This window comes from Taudactylus pleione, unplaced genomic scaffold (assembly GCF_031769625.1).
Source record: "Taudactylus pleione unplaced genomic scaffold, aTauple2 ptg000169l, whole genome shotgun sequence".
NCBI classification, from domain to species: domain Eukaryota; kingdom Metazoa; phylum Chordata; class Amphibia; order Anura; family Myobatrachidae; genus Taudactylus; species Taudactylus pleione.
In genome coordinates, this window is record NW_028284571.1 from 2,014,868 (window position 1) to 2,037,500 (window position 22,633).

The 22,633-nt window shown below is 46.0% G+C and overlaps 1 protein-coding gene across 1 annotated transcript in view; it reads right to left on the minus strand.

The window, feature by feature from the left end:
• SGCB (sarcoglycan beta) overlaps positions 1 to 16,329 on the minus strand; it is a 30,620-nt gene extending 14,291 nt beyond the window's left edge. The window contains exons 1-2 of the mRNA XM_088475258.1: positions 16,252 to 16,329; positions 10,031 to 10,237 (exon numbers count right to left, since the gene is read on the minus strand). Coding sequence (XP_088331384.1) covers positions 10,031 to 10,237; positions 16,252 to 16,311 — 267 coding nt within the window. The 5' untranslated portion in view covers positions 16,312 to 16,329. The remainder of the gene's footprint in view (positions 1 to 10,030; positions 10,238 to 16,251) is intronic.
• Between the last annotated feature and the right edge of the window lie 6,304 nt (positions 16,330 to 22,633).

The following is a 22,633-nucleotide window of genomic DNA, read 5'->3' on the forward strand; positions in this document are numbered from 1 at the left end:
ATAGTGGTACAGAAAGGAGCCCGGCAGGATTAGGATAAGCTATGACAAGACTCCTTTTTCGGGAATGAAGCCACACTTGTCTTAAATTCTAAATTTCAGGAACTATGACATAACACGCTATGAGCATAAACATTTAACTAGTAATAATTTTTCCATTTTTGTTTATTATTAGGTAACGTAAATAATAGCTATTTAAACCCAACGCTATATAAAACATACATTTGTTCAATATCCTGCAAGGGCAGCATGACTTCAGGCTGGGAGAGGGATAGGCTACAGGGAGGCGAGGCTGCTGTAATGCCTGTAGCCGAGGGAGAGAAGGGAAGTCCGCCAGCAGAAGGGGGCAGAAAGACTGCGACCAAGGGGCCGGCCAGGTGGGTGAACCCAGTAGCTGGTGGAAGATTAGGCCGGGTACACACTAAAACGATGGGTAATTGGGACAAATTATCTTTGTCCTGGACCATTCGTAATTACCCATACACACTGTGCAACTTAATAAATGATGGAACAATATCTTGTTCTGTCCTTCATTAAACTGCACCACCTTGTACACTATGGGCCTGATTCAGAGTTGGGAATAGAGAGAGAGATAGCACTTAACTGTGTACCTGGACAAACCATATTGCAATGCAAGGGGTGTAAATACATAATTTTTTTGTTTTGCATGTAGCTAAATACTGGCTGCTTTTACATGTAGCCCATAAATATTGCACAGCTTTATTATTACTCTACAATTTAGATGTCAGTTTGGAAACACTCCTCCCAAATGTAAATCTCTCTGCACATTTTAAATCTGCCCCACCTGCAGTGCAGCATGGTTTCACCAAGATGATCAGTTGAGAGAGATATCTCTCTCTATTCCCAAGTCTGAATCAGGCCCTATATCTTCTGATTGGCCGTGCAGCACAGCCAACCAAAAGATATCATGTACGACCTGTGGGAGTGCACAAGTGTGCATACACACTGTACGATATGCACGATTTGTCGTTCCAATTTGTCTGGAAACGACAAATTGTGCAGATATCGTTGTAGTGCGTATCCAGCCTTAGATGCCAGCATCAGATGTGACCGTGTCAGGGAAAGCTCAGCCTGGCATGGTCTCATCTGATGCAACCACACCAGTCAAGTGAAAGTCCCATTAATGACAATAGTGGTGCAGGAAGATTACTTCATGCATCTATGAATTAATGCAGTGAAACAATAATTCATAATTATACTGTATGGACTAAACAAATAAATTACTTGTGAATTATTAAACCCAATTGGCAAGTAAGAAAGCAAAAAAACAATCAGGCATTTAAGTATTGTAATGCTGGGTACACACTACACCAGGGCTCGACAAATCCCAGGGGCCAGGTCGCCATGGCTACCAGATTTTGCTGCCTAGCTACCCCATTTTGCAGTGAGGGAGGAAGCAGATCTTCATCAACTCTAGCGGAGATTCGTGCCTATAGTATAGCGGTGTTCACTGTTCATATGCACAGGAGTGCATTTGCTGAGGTCGCCTGAGGTGACTGATGTGCCTGTGTCTGTCCCGGCCTGCGCTGACGACTCCTCTCCATCCTGGCCTGCTCTGATCCCTGCTGTCCGTCCCATTCTACGCTGATCCTTCTATACAACCCAGCTGTCTACTGTCTCCTATCTCCGGCTGCATGTGGTCCGTTATTACTGGAGGGTGGAGCAGGGGAGCTGTGCAGAGCAGTAAGGGAGCTGTGCTCCTCACTCACTCCTGTAATTTTTTTGGGGGGACGATGGTCTGGCTCCTACACTTTCATCCTGGCTCCTAGATTTTAGAAAAATTTGTCAAGCCCTGCACTACACGACGTTGTCGGCGACGGACCCTGCATGCAGCAAGTGCATAGACAATTGCCGATGCCAGGTCAGACGGAGGGGAGGTACGTGTCATGCTGTATTCTGCAGAATGGCATCGTTAGTGACATCCCCCTGCAGTAGGGCCGATAGGCGACATTGCTAGTGACCCCTGGGAGCACGCATGTCGTGGGTACACACCAAATCAGGGCTCGACAAATCCTGGTCGCCAGGTAACGTGACGTATCACCCATAGTTCCGAAGTGCGGCGGACGGCAGCAGACGGAGGATCGGGGCATATGTAAGTATTTATTATTTTTTGTGTGTGTGTGCGTGGCATTATTACAGGGGGCTTACTACTGTGGGCACTATTACTACTGTGGGCACTATTAAAGGGGACTTACTACTGGGGACACTATTACAGGGGGCTTACTACTGTAGGCACTATTAAAGGGGACTTACTACTGGGGACACTATTACAGGGGACTTACTACTGGGGGCACTATTACAGGGGGCTTACTACTGGGGGCACTATTAAAGGGGACTTACTACTGGGGCACTATTAAAGGGGACTTACTACTGAGGGCACTATTAAAGGGAGCTTACTACTGGGGGCACTAATAAAGGGGACTTACTACTGGGGGCACTATTACAGGGGGCTTACTACTGGGGGCACTATTAAAGGGGACTTACTAATGGGGGCACTATTAAAGGGGACTTACTACTGGGGGCACTATTAAAGGGGACTTACTACTGGGGGCACTATTACAGGGGGCTTACTACTGGGGGCACTATTAAATGGGACTTACTACTGGGGCACTATTAAAGGGGACTTACTACTGGGGCACTAATAAAGGGGACTTACTACTGGGGGCACTATTACAGGGGGCTTACTACTGGGGGCACTATTAAAGGGGACTTACTACTGGGGGCACTATTACAGGGGGCTTACTACTGGGGGCACTATTAAAGGGGACTTACTACTGGGGCAGTATTAAAGGGGACTTACTACTGGGGACACTATTACAGGGGGCTTACTACTGTGGGCACTATTACAGGGGGCTTACTACTGGGGGCACTATTAAAGGGGACTTACTACTGGGGACACTATTACAGGGGGCTTACTACTGGGGGCACTATTAAAGGGGACTTACTACTGGGGGCACTATTAAAGGGGACTTACTACTTGGGGCACTATTAAAGGGGACTTACTACTGGGAGCACTATTAAAGGGGACTTACTACTGGGGGCACTATTACAGGGGGCTTACTACTAGAGGCACTATTAAATGGGAGTTACTACTGTGGGCACTATTAAAGAGGACTTACTACTGGGGGCACTATTAAAGGGGACTTACTACTGGGAGCACTATTAAAGGGGACTTACTACTGGGGGCACTAATAAAGGGGACTTACTACTGGGGATACTATTACAGGGGGACTACTACTGTGGGCACTATTAAAGGGGACTTACTACTGGGGGCACTATTACAGGGGGCTTACTACTGGGGGCACTATTAAAGGGGACTTACTACTGGGGGCACTATTACAGGGGGCTTACTACTGGGGGCACTATTAAAGGGGACTTACTAATGGGGGCACTATTAATGGGGACTTACTACTGGGGGCACTATTAAAGGGGACTTACTACTGGGGGCACTATTAAAGGGGACTTACTAATGGGGGCACTATTACAGGGGGCTTACTACTGGGGGCACTATTAAATGGGACTTACTACTGGGGCACTATTAAAGGGGACTTACTACTGGGGCACTAATAAAGGGGACACTACTAGGGGCACTATTACAGGGGGCTTACTACTGGGGGCACTATTAAAGGGGACTTACTACTGGGGCACTATTAAAGGGGACTTACTACTGAGGGCACTATTAAAGGGAGCTTACTACTGGGGGCACTAATAAAGGGGACTTACTACTGGGGGCACTATTACAGGGGGCTTACTACTGGGGGCACTATTAAAGGGGACTTACTACTGGGGCACTAATAAAGGGGACTTACTACTGGGGGCACTATTACAGGGGGCTTACTACTGGGGGCACTATTAAAGGGGACTTACTACTGGGGGCACTATTACAGGGGGCTTACTACTGGGGGCACTATTAAAGGGGACTTACTACTGGGGCAGTATTAAAGGGGACTTACTACTGGGGACACTATTACAGGGGGCTTACTACTGTGGGCACTATTACAGGGGGCTTAGTACTGGGGGCACTATTAAAGGGGACTTACTACTGGGGACACTATTACAGGGGGCTTACTACTGGGGGCACTATTAAAGGGGACTTACTACTGGGGGCACTATTAAAGGGGACTTACTACGGGGAGCACTATTAAAGGGGACTTACTACTGGGGGCACTATTACAGGGGGCTTACTACTAGAGGCACTATTAAATGGGAGTTACTACTGTGGGCACTATTAAAGAGGACTTACTACTGGGGGCACTATTAAAGGGGACTTACTACTGGGAGCACTATTAAAGGGGACTTACTACTGGGGGCACTAATAAAGGGGACTTACTACTGGGGATACTATTACAGGGGGACTATTACTGTGGGCACTATTAAAGGGGACTTACTACTGGGGGCACTATTACAGGGGGCTTACTACTGGGGGCACTATTAAAGGGGACTTACTACTGGGGCACTATTAAAGGGGACTTACTACTGAGGGCACTATTAAAAGGGACTTACTACTGGGGGCACTAATAAAGGGGACTTACTACTGGGGGCACTATTAAAGGGGACTTACTACTGGGGGCACTATTAAAGGGGACTTACTAATGGGGGCACTATTACAGGGGGCTTACTACTGGGGGCACTATTAAATGGGACTTACTACTGGGGCACTATTAAAGGGGACTTACTACTGGGGCACTAATAAAGGGGACTTACTACTGGGGGCACTATTACAGGGGGCTTACTACTGGGGGCACTATTACAGGGGGCTTACTACTGGGGCACTATTAAAGGGGACTTACTACTTGGGCACTATTAAAGGGGACTTACTACTGGGGGCACTATTAAAGGGGGCTTACTACTGGGGGCACTATTAAAGGGGACTTACTACTGGGGGCACTATTAAAGGGGACTTACTACTGGGGGCACTAATAAAGGGGACCTACTACTGGGGGCACTATTACAGGGGGCTTACTACTGAGGGCACTATTAAAGGGGACTTACTAATGGGGGCACTATTAAAGGGGACTTACTACTGGGGGCACTATTACAGGGGGCTTACTACTGGAGGCACTATTAAATGGGAGTTACTACTGGGGGCACTATTAAAGAGGACTTACTACTGGAGGCACTATTAAAGGGGACACTACTGGAGGTACTATGAAATGGGGACTTACTACTGGGGGCACTATTAAAGGGGACTTACTACTGGGGGCACTATTAAATGGGACTCACTATTGGGGGCACTAATAAAGGGGACTTACTACTGGAGGTACTATGAAATGGGGACTTACTACTGGGGGCACTATTAAAGGGGACTTACTACTGGGGGCACTATTAAATGGGACTCACTATTGGGGGCACTATTACAGGGGGCTTACTACTGTAGGCACTATTAAAGGGGACTTACTACTGGGGGCACTATTACAGGGGGCTTACTACTGGGGGCACTATTACAGGAGGCCTACTACTGGGGGCACTATTAAAGGAGACTTACTAATGGGGGCACTATTAAAGGGGACTTACTACTGGGGGCACTATTAAAGGGGACTTACTACTGGGGGCACTATTACAGGGGGCTTACTACTGGGGGCACTATTAAATGGGACTTACTACTGGGGCACTATTAAAGGGGACTTACTACTGGGGCACTAATAAAGGGGACTTACTACTGGGGGCACTATTACAGGGGGCTTACTACTGGGGGCACTATTAAAGGGGACTTACTACTGGGGGCACTATTACAGGGGGCTTACTACTGGGGGCACTATTAAAGGGGACTTACTACTGGGGCAGTATTAAAGGGGACTTACTACTGGGGACACTATTACAGGGGGCTTACTACTGTGGGCACTATTACAGGGGGCTTACTACTGGGGGCACTATTAAAGGGGACTTACTACTGGGGACACTATTACAGGGGGCTTACTACTGGGGGCACTATTAAAGGGGACTTACTACTGGGGGCACTATTAAAGGGGACTTACTACTTGGGGCACTATTAAAGGGGACTTACTACTGGGAGCACTATTAAAGGGGACTTACTACTGGGGGCACTATTACAGGGGGCTTACTACTAGAGGCACTATTAAATGGGAGTTACTACTGTGGGCACTATTAAAGAGGACTTACTACTGGGGGCACTATTAAAGGGGACTTACTACTGGGAGCACTATTAAAGGGGACTTACTACTGGGGGCACTAATAAAGGGGACTTACTACTGGGGATACTATTACAGGGGGACTACTACTGTGGGCACTATTAAAGGGGACTTACTACTGGGGGCACTATTACAGGGGGCTTACTACTGGGGGCACTATTAAAGGGGACTTACTACTGGGGGCACTATTACAGGGGGCTTACTACTGGGGGCACTATTAAAGGGGACTTTCTAATGGGGGCACTATTAATGGGGACTTACTACTGGGGGCACTATTAAAGGGGACTTACTACTGGGGGCACTATTAAAGGGGACTTACTAATGGGGGCACTATTACAGGGGGCTTACTACTGGGGGCACTATTAAATGGGACTTACTACTGGGGCACTATTAAAGGGGACTTACTACTGGGGCACTAATAAAGGGGACACTACTAGGGGCACTATTACAGGGGGCTTACTACTGGGGGCACTATTAAAGGGGACTTACTACTGGGGCACTATTAAAGGGGACTTACTACTGAGGGCACTATTAAAGGGAGCTTACTACTGGGGGCACTAATAAAGGGGACTTACTACTGGGGGCACTATTACAGGGGGCTTACTACTGGGGGCACTATTAAAGGGGACTTACTACTGGGGCACTAATAAAGGGGACTTACTACTGGGGGCACTATTACAGGGGGCTTACTACTGGGGGCACTATTAAAGGGGACTTACTACTGGGGGCACTATTACAGGGGGCTTACTACTGGGGGCACTATTAAAGGGGACTTACTACTGGGGCAGTATTAAAGGGGACTTACTACTGGGGACACTATTACAGGGGGCTTACTACTGTGGGCACTATTACAGGGGGCTTAGTACTGGGGGCACTATTAAAGGGGACTTACTACTGGGGACACTATTACAGGGGGCTTACTACTGGGGGCACTATTAAAGGGGACTTACTACTGGGGGCACTATTAAAGGGGACTTACTACGGGGAGCACTATTAAAGGGGACTTACTACTGGGGGCACTATTACAGGGGGCTTACTACTAGAGGCACTATTAAATGGGAGTTACTACTGTGGGCACTATTAAAGAGGACTTACTACTGGGGGCACTATTAAAGGGGACTTACTACTGGGAGCACTATTAAACGGGACTTACTACTGGGGGCACTAATAAAGGGGACTTACTACTGGGGATACTATTACAGGGGGACTATTACTGTGGGCACTATTAAAGGGGACTTACTACTGAGGGCACTATTACAGGGGGCTTACTACTGGGGGCACTATTAAAGGGGACTTACTACTGGGGCACTATTAAAGGGGACTTACTACTGAGGGCACTATTAAAAGGGACTTACTACTGGGGGCACTAATAAAGGGGACTTACTACTGGGGGCACTATTAAAGGGGACTTACTACTGGGGGCACTATTAAAGGGGACTTACTAATGGGGGCACTATTACAGGGGGCTTACTACTGGGGGCACTATTAAATGGGACTTACTACTGGGGCACTATTAAAGGGGACTTACTACTGGGGCACTAATAAAGGGGACTTACTACTGGGGGCACTATTACAGGGGGCTTACTACTGGGGGCACTATTACAGGGGGCTTACTACTGGGGCACTATTAAAGGGGACTTACTACTTGGGCACTATTAAAGGGGACTTACTACTGGGGGCACTATTAAAGGGGGCTTACTACTGGGGGCACTATTAAAGGGGACTTACTACTGGGGGCACTATTAAAGGGGACTTACTACTGGGGGCACTAATAAAGGGGACCTACTACTGGGGGCACTATTACAGGGGGCTTACTACTGAGGGCACTATTAAAGGGGACTTACTAATGGGGGCACTATTAAAGGGGACTTACTACTGGGGGCACTATTACAGGGGGCTTACTACTGGAGGCACTATTAAATGGGAGTTACTACTGGGGGCACTATTAAAGAGGACTTACTACTGGAGGCACTATTAAAGGGGACACTACTGGAGGTACTATGAAATGGGGACTTACTACTGGGGGCACTATTAAAGGGGACTTACTACTGGGGGCACTATTAAATGGGACTCACTATTGGGGGCACTAATAAAGGGGACTTACTACTGGAGGTACTATGAAATGGGGACTTACTACTGGGGGCACTATTAAAGGGGACTTACTACTGGGGGCACTATTAAATGGGACTCACTATTGGGGGCACTATTACAGGGGGCTTACTACTGTAGGCACTATTAAAGGGGACTTACTACTGGGGGCACTATTACAGGGGGCTTACTACTGGGGGCACTATTACAGGAGGCCTACTACTGGGGGCACTATTAAAGGAGACTTACTAATGGGGGCACTATTAAAGGGGACTTACTACTGGGGGCACTATTAAAGGGGACTTACTACTGGGGGCACTATTACAGGGGGCTTACTACTAGAGGCACTATTAAATGGGAGTTACTACTGTGGGCACTATTAAAGAGGACTTTCTACTGGAGGCACTATTAAAGGGGACTTACTACTGGAGGCACTATGAAATGGGCACTCACTATTGGGGGCACTAATAAAGGGGACTTACTACTGGGGGCACTATTACAGGGGGCTTACTACTGTAGGCACTATTAAAGGGGACTTACTACTGGGGGCACTATTACAGGGGGCTTACAACTGGGGGCACTATTAAAGGGGACTTACTAATGGGGGCACTATTACAGGGGGCTTACTACTGGGGGCACTATTAAATGGGAGTTACTACTGGGGGCACTATTAAAGGGGACTTACTACTTGAGGCACTATGAAATGGGGACTTACTACTGGGGGTACTAATAAAAGGGACTTACTACTGGGGGCACTATTACAGGGGGCTTACTACTGTAGGCACTATTAAAGGGGACTTACTACTGGGGCACTATTACAGGGGGCTTACTACTGTAGGCACTATTAAAGGGGACTTACTACTGGGGGCACTATTACAAGGGGCTTACTACTGGGGGCACTATTAAAGGGGACTTACTACTGGGGCACAATTAAAGGGGACTTACTACTGGGGGCACTATGAAATGGGGACTTACTACTGGGGTCACTATTAACGGGGGCTTACTACGGGGGGCACTATTAAAGGGGACTTACTACTGGGGGTACTAATAAAAGGGACTTACTACTGGGGGCACTATTACAGGGGGCTTACTCGTGTAGGCACTATTAAAGGGGACTTACTACTGGGGGCACTATTACAGGGGGCTTACTTCTGGGGGCACTATTACAGGGGGCTTACTACTGGGGGCACTATTAAATGGGAGTTACTACTGGGGGCACTATTAAAGGGGACTTACTACTGGAGGCACTATTAAAGGGGACTTACTACTGGAGGCACTATGAAATGGGACTTACTACTGGGGGCACTATTAAAGGGGACTTACTATTGGGGGCACTATTAAAGGGGACAAACTACTGGGGGCACTATTACAGGGGGCTTACTACTAGGTTGAGGTGCACCGAAAGGATATGTGTGGTGGTCTATACAAGCTTTCATATATTTTGGTAATGGACAATGGTCTGGCTCCTAAAGTTTTAAGATGGCTCCTAGATTTTACAAAAATTTGTCGAGCCCTGCACTAGACAATGTACCCGATATGTCGCTCCTATCCGCGGGATCGGACAACATATCGTCTATTGTGTACCCAGCTTAACACTGTATAAATCTATGTATGGGCAGCATAGTATTGCAGTGACTTGTGTACTATGAAATATGTGTGTGCTATATAAATAACTTCCTAAACAGTCTCCACCCCTACAGTGGAAACTATGGTAACGTTCTGTACCAAGATACGACATGAGCATTACCTTACAGTGATTGTAAACATGTACTTACAATTAAATTGATGACAGCCAAAATAAATAGGAGGACAATCACACAAATGGCTAAGTTGCCCTTCCTGCCTCTCAGACCAGTTTTATGCAGTCGATCTTCATCTATGGGAATATATCCAGCTTTGAAGTTGCTGTTATGCTCTTTATTCACATTCCTGCGCTCTACTGCTTTTTCGCGCATCGACTTCTTCACCGGCCCATTGAAGGTCTGAAAAAGAGTAACAGAAATTAAATTCCATCCACCAAACCACTGCACTTTATTGTTTGCTAGCACTCTGCAGTCACTAATACCCCTTTCAGATATAGCGAGTTTCACGGGTATTTGCCAGGGATGGGCCAAACTACCCAGGTCTTGCTTATGTCTGAAAGGCACCAACCAAGGAACGTGTTCCCGGATGGCGCCCCTGCTACTGACCAAAGTTTTTCCCGGGACTTAAGTCCCGGGTAGACAACTTGAGTCAAGTATCAATCGTGCGACCTGGAATTTTACTCCCTGGTTGCACCTAAAGGCCTCTGATTGCCCATTTGGGGCTGTCTGGACAGGGGCCGGGTTGACTGGAGCGGGTGGGGCAGGGCTGCCTGGAGGGGGCGGGGCAGGGCTGCCTGGAGGGGGCGAGGCATCTCCTACAATAGGAAAAAATAATTATCAGCGCTTGATCTGGGTTTCACAGCCCTTATAGCAAGAGGTGAAGACCAAGTACCCGATGCATTGGAAAGAGGTGTCCGGTCCGTGCTGCAGTGTGTAAAAGCAGTCGGTGCACATTAGCTACAGATACGCTGCCCATTGTTGTTGGGTGAGGTGGCTGGAGAAGGATTGTGTGATTGCGTGTGTATGAGTGTGACATGTATGTATGACATATATGTGTGTGTATGAGCATGACATGAGAGCAGCTTGGTAACCCTGGCTGTTAGAATGCCAGGGCAGACAGGCTTATGTCTGAATGGGGTCGAGCTGGGAATTCCCGGGTCTCGGGTGTAGTGTGAAATGGGGTCTCGAGGGTTTTTGCTGAGGTGAAAACCCGGGTCTGAGCAGGGAAATTCAATAAAGGAGTTTAAGCTCAAAATTCCAAAACCAACATACCAGCACATACTTAGCATTACAAAAAAATGTGCTGTAACGTATAGTATTTGCCTAATGTACACATTTGTACTATTTACATATGTCGTATGTCTGAAAGTGGTATTAGTAAAGGATCCGTAAACCTAAAATGCAAGTTACTTTAGAGCTTCTGGTGAGATTCATATAAACATAAGCACAATTCAGGACGCTACATATTACACGCAGTGACTGCAGCCATTTTGTGGGCTGAGACAATATTTAGCTTATTACAGTACTAGATACTACTGACATCGCTGGGCATGAGGCAATTCAAGGTGCTTTATGCCTCATCGATGTCCTGAATGACTTGAAAGACAGCATTCTCATAAATATTTATTCAGTCTGCAAACTTACTGCCTCCACTACGATTTGGTGATTATGGACTTTAAATATGTAATAATCATTTATGTTGTCTACCTTGTATGTATTTAATTTATGTATGTCCCGTTTCCCCACTGTCAAACGTTGCGGTGCCTTACAAATCAATAATTATAATATTAACATGTTATATTTTATATTCTGATTGTTTCTCTATATGATTCAAATCTCCCCTCTAACTTATAACTTCTTTATCCCAACTTTCCTGTTAAATAACAATTAAAAAAATATAAAATATTTAAGATAAAGGCTGTGAATGTGGAAGAAACATTTTACCTATTCACAAGATTTTCTGTTCATTCCAAGAGGCCTATTTATCATTGACTGTTTGTGCATATTCCGCAAAAACACCAGTTTTCTGAGATACCCGTAAATATTTAGTATCACTCCAATGTGATATGGAAGGATCACAGCAGATATCTCCGATATATACTGCAGTCCTTCCATTTCGGACAACAGCCGCAGACACAATAGGTTTCTATGGAAATGTGATGCTGTTGGATTTACCAAGCTCTGGAATGCTTCCCCTGCAGCTAATGCCATCTGAAGATGGCGTTGTGCTGCTGTACCCTATGGGATACACTTCGTAAAATTTACTGGGAGGGTTCCTCCAGAACTCTCCCCAGCAATTGCCACCATGCATGCGTGGTCAGTAGTCTCAGCACAGGAATAAATAGACCACTGATGCAGTCTCTTCACTTGGAGCCCCTGTCCCTGAGTGTGCTATATAGTACATTCGGGCGGAAAAGTCCATCCAGCAATGCAATTTTGGACTCTTAATACGGCGTCCAGATCGCACTGCAAATGTGATTATTGATAAATGGCCCCACTCTCCCATAACACAACATCTCCACATACCTGTCCCACATCATTTAACCGGGATGTAGTTAATAGACCGGCAGACGCGATGCCGCCGGTCTAAATCCTGACACTTCCTGCCCGACAAGGGACTTAAGACAGGCATCGAAATGAAGACGACTATCTTAATCCCGACGCTGGAAGACCGCCCCCCGCCAACCCGGTTGTCCTCTGACAGGTATGTATAACACTTAGCCTGTGGATGGGGGGGTTAGGTTTAGGGACCCCCAGGGCGACTTAGGGTTAGGCACCCCCCCTTGGGAAAGTTAGGGTTAGACTAGGGGAAGGGTAGAGGAAGGAGGGTTTAAGGTTAGGCACTAGGGGGGGAGGATAGGCACCCCCCCCGGTAGGGTTTAGGGTGCGGGGAGGGGGGGTTAGGTTTAGGCACCCCTGGGAGGTTAGGGTTAGGCACCCCTAAGGCAGGGTTAGGGTTAGGGGGGGGGAGAGGGGAGGGTTAGGTTACTTACCTTTACCTGTCAGGATTTTGACCCACCGGCCTGCTGCTGTCGGTATTTGATCCGGCGGCTAAACAGATGCCGGCATTACATACCAATTCCATTTAACCCATTATTGAGTTTTTTTAAGAGAAATTCACCAGGAAACTGGCATGTCTTTATTGGCCAAATTATGCTAGTTAAACCTTTTCAAGTGCATGATTATTCATTGGGAAGGGTGTATCAGAGGTTCTACAATATGTCCCGACATGCGCACAAAAAAAAATCAATGCAACTTATATTCACGGTGCGAGTTCGCCGTGAGAACAGCTCGCAGTACCCAACTCGTACCTAATTGGATTGATCCCATAGAGTGGTAAAACACAGGACTGAAAACTATATTTATATTCCAAAGTCATTCACTTCGTGTCACAGCAATTACAAGAAAGAGATTCTTAACAGCTCATGTGGTTAAATATCACTGTTGGTAACAAATATTTTGCCTGTAGCAAAAATGCTCATTTTTGACACACAAAGTAATGGAACTCTCAACTATCAGGATTTATTAAGTGTATTTTCTGTTTTAAATATAATTAGCCTCAATATCCATGTTATCCATAACGTGCTAATTTTATAACACATTTATTGTCAGATTCTCATAAGAAAGGCAAGTGCTAGGTACAAACAAAATAGAGATCATTATTGTAAACTAATATACATAAATTAGATAATTTATCTAAAACTTCAATGCCTTTCAGCTATATACTCTGTGCACACGATCAGACGTCGTCATTCCTTCCACAGACTAAAACACATATAGAAGCAAATTTATCATGCAAAAAAATTCAGATCATATAGTGTTCACTCTAGCTCTGGTGGCAGGCAGGGTGCTGGAGCTAGAGAGGGCACTTCCGCGCGCACCCGAAAAGGGGGAGTGTCTATAAGAGGCGTCTCCTTTTCGTCACTCTTGGGGGCGTGCTCGGCACTTATGGACACACCGGGTAGCCCCAAGCACTGCTGACAGGTAGAATAGATGCCGGGCGCATGCGCCCAGCGTCTATTCACTGTCGGTGACCGGGTCACCGCACATTTCCCCACCCGCACAACACTGCGACCCGCGGGTGAAGATGTCTTAGTGGTGCGCTGCACGGTGAGGGCAGGGCGCTTTCTGCACTCCAGAAGGAGGGCAGGGAGCTTTTTGCCCTCCAGAAGGAGGGCAGGGCGCAGCGCCCTGCTAAAACAGCCTAGCGGGAACGCTAATCATATATATATAAATTGTAGTCTTCAATCTAGCACCTTGCACCTGTCACAAACTGTGTAGTTCCTGTTTCCTACCTGGGGTGTCGTTCTCTGCTCTGGTGCTTCTAGCTCACTCAGCTGATGCAACAAACTGCTGAGACACAGCAGTTTGTGTGCTAGAAGCACCAGAGTAGAGAGCGACACCCCAGGCAGGACAGAGGAACTGCATGGGTCGTGACAAGTGAAGGGTGCTAAATTGAAGACTACAAATGAGACAAAAACGTTCATACCCATATGATGTATAATGTATTTATTTTGATAGCATGTATCACAAATATCTGTGCTGAAATGCATACCAGTTAAAATGATCTGGGGGCAGAAATAATCAGAAGTCTGATCCTGCCCATCCACTAGGCTATAAAACCTAGTGATTGAGCGATTACGACCGTCGAAATAGCTCAATCGCTTGCTAATCGCTCGCAAATCGGGCAGTAAAATGTTAAAAACGACCAGCGATGCGCGCACCCACTGGTCGTTTTTAACATCAATCATCACGCGAACATGACGGTCAACCTGACGACTGCCATCAGGTTGCCATGCTCGGGGATGATTGATCTGCATACACTGAACGTCTGAACGTTGAGTGTATGCCCTTCACCCCGCGGGAGACAACGGCGTCGTAATCGTGCCGTCGTCCCCGCATCTAGTAGTGGATGGGCAACATTCGTGTGTGTATGTAAGACACAATTCACTGTATGGCATTCTCATGTGATGTGTGCACGACAAAAAACAATGCATGGCATCTCATGTGATGTGTGTATAAGACACAATACACTGTATGGCATCTCATGTGATGTAAGACACAATACACTGTATGGCATCTCGTGATGTGTGTATAAGACACAATACACTGTATGGCATCTCATGTGATGTAAGACACAATACACTGTATGGCATCTCGTGATGTGTGTATAAGACACAATACACTGTATGGCATCTCATGTGATGTAAGACACAATACACTGTATGGCAACTCGTGATGTGTGTATGACAATACACTGCATGGCACCTTGTGATATGTGTATAAGAGACAATACACTGTATGGCAGCTCATGTGATGTAAGACACAATACACTGTTTGACATCTTGTGATGTATGCAATGCCGGGTACACACTTAACGATGTGTAACCAGCAGATGTCTCGTGCGGCGGCTCACGCTGGAGGTGCCGGCATCGGCACGTGCGTACACACTTGGCGATTCTGGGAGTGACGGCGCAACAGCGGGGGCCATGTTGCATTCGGCAGCATGGCCCCCACTGATTATATATCGCTTGCATGCTGGTCCGACGGGCGATATCGTTGACACGTGGGAGTGTGCATCATCAGCGACATAATGGGTACACACTGCCCAATGTGAACGGTATGTCGTCCAATCCGCCGGATTGGACGACAGATCGTCTAGTGAGTATCCGGCTTTAGTCACATATATCACCTGAGATGTCATGAAGTGTATTTAAGACACAATACACAGCAGGACATCTCATGTAATGTAAGAAAGACACAATACACAGCAGGACATCTCATGTAATGTAAGAAAGACAATACACTGCAGGACATCTCATGTAATGTAAGAAAGACACAATACACTGCAGAGCATCTATAGTGATGTAAGACACAATGGGGCAGATGTATGAAGCTGTGGTAAGTGATAAAGTGCAGAGTGATAAACGACCAACCAATCCGCTCCCACCTGTCATATTTCAAACACAGCTAGTAACATGACAGTTGTGAGCTGATTGGTTGGCCGTTTATCACTCTGCACTTTATCACTTTCCAGAGCTTCATACATCTGCCCCAATGCTTTGTATGACATACATCTCATGTAATGTGTGTATAACACACAATGCACTGTACACTGCTATGACATCTCATGTGATGTGTGAATAAGATACGATGCACTGTATGATATTCATGTGATGTATGTAATGAGTAACAAGCATTGCGTGTGTGAGGATGGAGATGCTGCGGACAGCTTAGAGCAGCAGAAAGTGTGGGTGATATTGACATGTACTACAGACTACAGTCATACTAGAAGCATTTATCTACAGTCTATGTGCATTGCGGACAAATGCCCCAACTCTTCCGTCTCCGGAGCACAGTAATGGCAGCAGCATCACCCCGGCATGCAGCAGCCAGCGCTTTATCCCACCAACCTGCTCCGCTGCCGCCATCTTTATTCCTTCTGTGTCTGACAGCCCCCCGGAATATTCCATCCGCACACAAGGGAGGGGTGTGCATGAACACGATACACTGCGACTGAAGTGTTTCAGAATGTTTAGTTGAATAGTTTTTAGACATCATGATAACTCTGTAGCTTCAGAAAATCGTGTCACATTGTGCAGTGAATAAACAAAAATATGCAATAGTCATATTCATTCCCCCTCAGGAGTACATGGTATATTCCTGTGGTACATAGGAATGTGTGGTGGGAGCAGCTGTGTGACCTGTCTGGCTGCCCAGATCCCAGCTACTATTCCTGTCTCACTGTCACTAGTATGCTACTCTTCATATAAATAACATTGTCAGGAGTCACTCTATACAAGCACTGACTGACAACGCCCTCCTTATCAATGTCTTTTGGTAGCAGGCACATGCATCAGCAGTACTTTGTATTTTATTATTACACAGATGTTTATTTTATATGCCATAATAGAATGTACATTAGCGGTTTGGATTGGGCTTGGGAGACATTAGAACTAAACCCGACAAATAAATGACACTAACAATATTAAGGAGCCTATATAGCATTAAATATTTTTGGCATAGTCCCAGAAAACAGCTGTATTCAGGGAATAACCACAAATATTTAGTATTCCCCCAGATGTATTATGGAGGGACTGCAACAAATATCGGAAATATCTGCTGTGGTCCTTCCATTTCCGAAAGCAGCTACATCCCTTATACAGTAGGTGTTTAAAGGGGATGCAAAGCTATTGGATTTACTGGTCCACACATCTAGTGCCATCTGAAGATGGGGTTGTGCTGTAGCTTTTAGGTTACACATCGTCACATTTAGGCTGGGTACACACCTAAAGATTTTCTGTCCAACCATCCAACTAGTTGATTAGTTGGAATGAAAATCTGGTAAGGTATGTAAGCAAATGACAATCAGCAATTTGCTCCCAAACACCGGAAAATGGACAAAACTTGTTTGTTAAATGTTTGATCTAAATAATTTGTTCAAACTTGTCTGAACGACCATTTTCATCTGTTTTCTGGTATTTAGGAGCAAATTGCTGATCATTTGCTCCTATACGTTACCAGATTTTCATTCCAACCAATCAACTAGTTGGATAGAAAATCTTTAGGTGTGTACCCAGCCTTACCTGGTTATGCTTTCTCCAGGACTCTCCCGGGCAATGGCAACCGCACATGTGTGATCTGTAGACGGTCTCTTCACTCTGATCACATCACAGGGACAGGCTACTTTCGGAGCCCCTGTCCCTGCACGTGCAATTTGATACATGCCGCCACTATCATCACATCCTGCGTACTACAACTCTATTTTTTTTGATACACAAACCAATGTACTCAGTAAAGCTATTCATTAAAACTGTAAATAACTTATTGTAATATCGCAGCCTACACAATCGGGATGCAGTAAGGATACCGGTGGGCGTTATACCACCCGACGATATCCCGACACTGACATCCCGACATGGGACTAAAGATAGGCGTCGAAATACTGACGCCTATCATTAGCCCCATTACAGAATCCCGACACCCGACATACCGAACTAAGGTAAGCCGGGTGTCTTAGCGTTTAGCCTCGGTGGGGAGGGGAGGGGGGGTAGGTTTAGGAACTTAGGGTTAGGGTAGGGAAAGGGGGGTTAGGCACCACTAGGGGGGTTAGGCACCCCCTCAGGAGGGTTAGGTTTAGGGTGCGGAGAGGGGGGGTTAGGTTTAGGCACCACTAAGGGATGGTCAGTGTAGGGAGATGGGAGGGTACTTACCTGCTGCAGTTGGGATTTCGATCCGTCCGGCTGCCGCTGTCGGTATTTGAGCCGTCAGCATTACATACCGATTTTTTCCAATGTGCAAATACTGATTGAAGTGAATTATTAATATTTTCTGTAAAGCGTTGTGTAATAAACAATAATGCACATCAGCACACATGCAGAATATCTAATATCTAGGAGTTTCATATCCAGTCTTTGTGGAGTTACATACCAGCTGAGTAAAAATACCAGGTAGAACTGCTTCCCATAGTTTTCTCACTGTTTATTTGGATAAAGCCCTTGTATATTGTACAGCCATGGCCAAAAGTTTTGAGAACGACACAAGTATTGGTTTTCACAAAGTTTGCTGCTTCAGTGTTTTTAGACCTTTTTGTCAGATGTTACTATGGTATAGTGAAGTAAAATTACAAGCATTTTTTAAGTGGCAAAGAGCTCTATTTATTATCATTATGTTTACTAAAATAAAGTGAAAAAGGGTGTTTTCACACCCTTTTCACATTATTTTAGGTTCACCTAAAGTTATTAAAGGGCAATTGGAATAGAATTTGTTAAATTCTTCTCCAACCACTAATTATCACTTATTTTTAGTAATCAGATCGCATTTCCCATCATTGTAATGGGAAATTCGATCTGCCTGGTAGTTACTAAAAATATATTGTGAAAAAAATACCGGGGGAAGCCCTGTGATAATAACCTGGAGGTGGCATTATCCAGGGTCTCCCCCGGTTACCGGACTCCTGCTCCGCTCTAACATGCAGGGCAGAGCCCGGAGCTGGCCCCAGTGATCAGCTGTGTAGTCTAAACAGACCACACACTGATACACTGCAAAAAAAAAATTGTAAAATAAAAAAAAATAACTTACCTGAGTCCAGGGACTGGAGATCGGTGCTCCGGTGATGTCCTACCTCCGGTCAGCTGGTCTCCCATCCTGCACTGTGTCCCGGACGTCACCTGACAAGGTCCCAGTTCAGGATGGAATGTCAGCTGACCGGAGCCATGGAGAACATCACCGGAGCCCGATCACCGGAGGCAAGTGCATTTAAGTGAGGGTGGGTCGCGGGGGCCAGGGCTTAGCGACATGGGGCGGGGCATAGCGGTGGCCAGTCGGCGCATGTGTGGGCACTTGTCACGGTATTTTTTGCGAAAATACCGTGATAAGTGTGAGGAGGGGATTCGCAGGGACAGAGCTTTATCGCAAGCTCTGTCCCTGCAAGGGATTTTTAGTAAATCAGTCGGTAATATCACACTACAATCTGCATTGAAAATGCGTATTGTAGTAAATAGAGCCCAAAGGCTTTTATTGACTATTACATTAAGTTTTTGCAGTGTCAATATTTGCAGTGTTGACCTTTCTTTTTCAAGACCTCTGCAATTCGCCCTGGAACGCTGTCAATCAACTTCTGGGCCACATACTGACTGAAGGACCGGCCATTCTTGCCTAATCAATGTGTGGAGTTTGTCAGACTAGAGTGTGCCCGGAGTCTACTGTGTATGCACAGAACACCAAAAAAATGGCCACGGCGGCCATTTTTCCGGTGTTCTGAGCAGTGCTGACACCCGCCACGGGACCATGGACAGGTAAGTTTAAAATAATATGGGTCCAGGGTGTGCGGTGCGGGGCACCCCTAAACCCGGGAGCCAATGTGCACTGCACACACTGCACCCATTATAGATACGCCACTGCATTCTGGATATTGGTAAATATGGCACCATCGCATCCCCCATAGAAACCTATGGGGGATGCGGCTGCCAGCGGTAATGGAGGGATCACAGAAAGTATCGGAGTTACCTGCTGCGGCCCCTCCTTAATACATATGGGGGATACTTAATATCTGAGGCAAACCCACGAAAACCAGTCCCTTATTTTGCCAGGGGCACTCGGACCCCTAGATACACCCCTGCCCGGATGTATTAAGAAACGCATCTAGGGATAGTTCTGATAAGAGCCCATCTCTCAATGTTCCCAGAGATCTGTGCATCTGTGGTAATAGTAAAGGAGGTAGAGTAGGAATACTACTGTCCCAATCTTTTACATACCCAGTTATTCCACAGGTACCATCCCTTACATTTGCATCATTTGAAGTACATTCTATCAGGACTTTCACTTCTTTCTCTCTGCGCATTGCTGCTATCTATCGCCCACCTGGACCACCCAATCAATTTCTGGAACATTTTTCTGCCTGGCTCCCTCACTTCCTATCTTCTGACATCTCCACCATCATCATGGGTTATTTCAATATCCCCATTGACAGTCCACAATCCCCTCATGCCTCCAAACTTCTCTCCTTAACATCCTCCCTTGGCCTCTCCCAATGGACTGACTTCTCTACTCATCAAGATGGCCACTGCCTTGATGTTGTATTTACCAGACTATGCTCAGTTTCTGATTTCACTAATTCTCCTTTCCCGCTCTCAGATCATAACCTTATCACCTGCACACTCTCCTCCATTACGTCAACCTCAATGCCAAGCAAATCAACGAAACCTCCTAAAACCCGCAGAGATAGTAATGCTATTAATTTTGAACAACTATCCACCTTTCTGCAACAATCACTCTTACCTATTTATAACTTCACTTCTCCTGAGACTGCTGTATCACACTTGAACCAGACCCTAGAACTAGCCCTTGATGAAGTAGCTCCAGCAACCCATCACATTCCGCGTAGACTTAGACGTCAACCGTGGCATTCCAAATTCACAAGACGCCTACAAAAACTCTCACGTAAAGTAGAACGTCAGTGGCGAAAGTCTCATACTCCAAGTGACTTCCTCACATATAAGACTATCTACCTCTCTTATCGTAATGCACTGGATAATGCCAAACAGACATATTTCCAATCTGTCATCTCTGCCCAAGCCTCTAACCCCAAGTGACTTTTTAATACATTTTTACACTACTTACCCCTCCGTCACCCAACCCGCTTGCTACTATCAGTGCACAAGATCTTGCTACCTATTTCAAGAACAAGATAGATAATATCCAAAATGAAATGGTATGCGCTTCCTCAGCCAGGGACTTGTTCAATTCACTACCTGAACCCAGTGACATGTTGTCATCATTTGACCCCACTAATGAAGATGAAGTATCTACACTCTTCTCATCCTCCTACTCTACTACCTCTCCTCTTGATCCTATGCCCTCACAAATCAGTAGAGCTCTGTCTCCTGTGCTCATCCCACACTTAACTAAAATATGTAATCTCTCTTTCTCTACTGGTATCTTTCCATCACTGTTCAAGCATGCAGTGATCACTCCTATTTTGAAAAAACAAAATTCTGACCTTAACACTCTCTCAAATTACCGTCCTATCTCCCAGCTACCTTGCCCCTCCAAGCTACTGGAGAGACTTGCCTACACTCGCCTCACACACTTTCTTAACACCCACAACTTATTGGACCCACTTCAGTCAGGCTTTCGTTCCCAACACTCCACAGAGACAGCACTGACTAAGGTAGTAAATGATCTGGTCAATGCCAAGGCTAAAGGCCATTATTCACTTCTAATTCTTCCAGATCTCTCTGCTGCCTTTGACACTCTTGACCACTCTCTTCTCATACGAACACTACAATCCCTAGGTCTTCAAGACACAGCCCTTTCTTGGTTCTCATCCTACCTATCTAATCGCTCTTACACTGTTCGCTTCTCTGATTCTACCTCCACTTCGCTACCTCTATCAGTGGGAGTACCACAAGGCTCAGTATTAGGTCCTCTGCTTTTCTCAATCTATACCACCTCTCTTGGCAAACTAATTAGCTCTTTTGGTTTTCGGTATCATCTGTACGAGGACAATACTCAAAATTACTTATCCTCCCCAGATTTGTCACCATCTATGCTGGTCCGTGTCACTGACTGTCTCTCTGCCACTTCATCTTGGATGTCATCTCGCCACCTCAAACTTAATATATCCAAAACAGAATTAATTATATTTCCACCGGCCAATAGTAGTTACCAACCTTATATCTCTATCACTGTTGACAACTCGACAATCAGCCCCACCCCACAAGCTCGCTGCCTAGGTGTCATCCTTAACTCTGAACTGTCTTTTGTTCCCTACATTCAATCTGTCTCTAAATCCTGTTACATATATCTAAAAAACATAGCCAAAATTCGACCATATCTTACGCAAGACACTGCAAAAACTCTAATACATGCACTCATTATTTCCCACATTGATTATTGCAATAGTCTGCTTATTGGTCTTCCCAAAAACAGGCTCTCCCCACTACAATCCATTTTGAATGCAGCTGCGAGGTTGATCTTTCTCGCCAAACGTTCAGTGTCTGCTGATCCACTCTGTCAGTCCCTCCATTGGCTGCCGGTCTTCTACCGTATTCAATTTAAAATACTTACACTCACGCATAAAGCTATTAACCAAACCACACCAACATACATCTCTTCACTTATCTCAAAATATCTTCCAACCCGACATCTCCGCTCTGCACAAGATCTGCATCTCTCATCCCCGCGCATTACTTGTTCCCATGCACGGTTACAGGACTTTTTTTGGGCTGCACCAACCCTGTGGAATGCCATCCCAAGCACAATAAGACTTTCCGCTAGTCTCCAAACATTCAA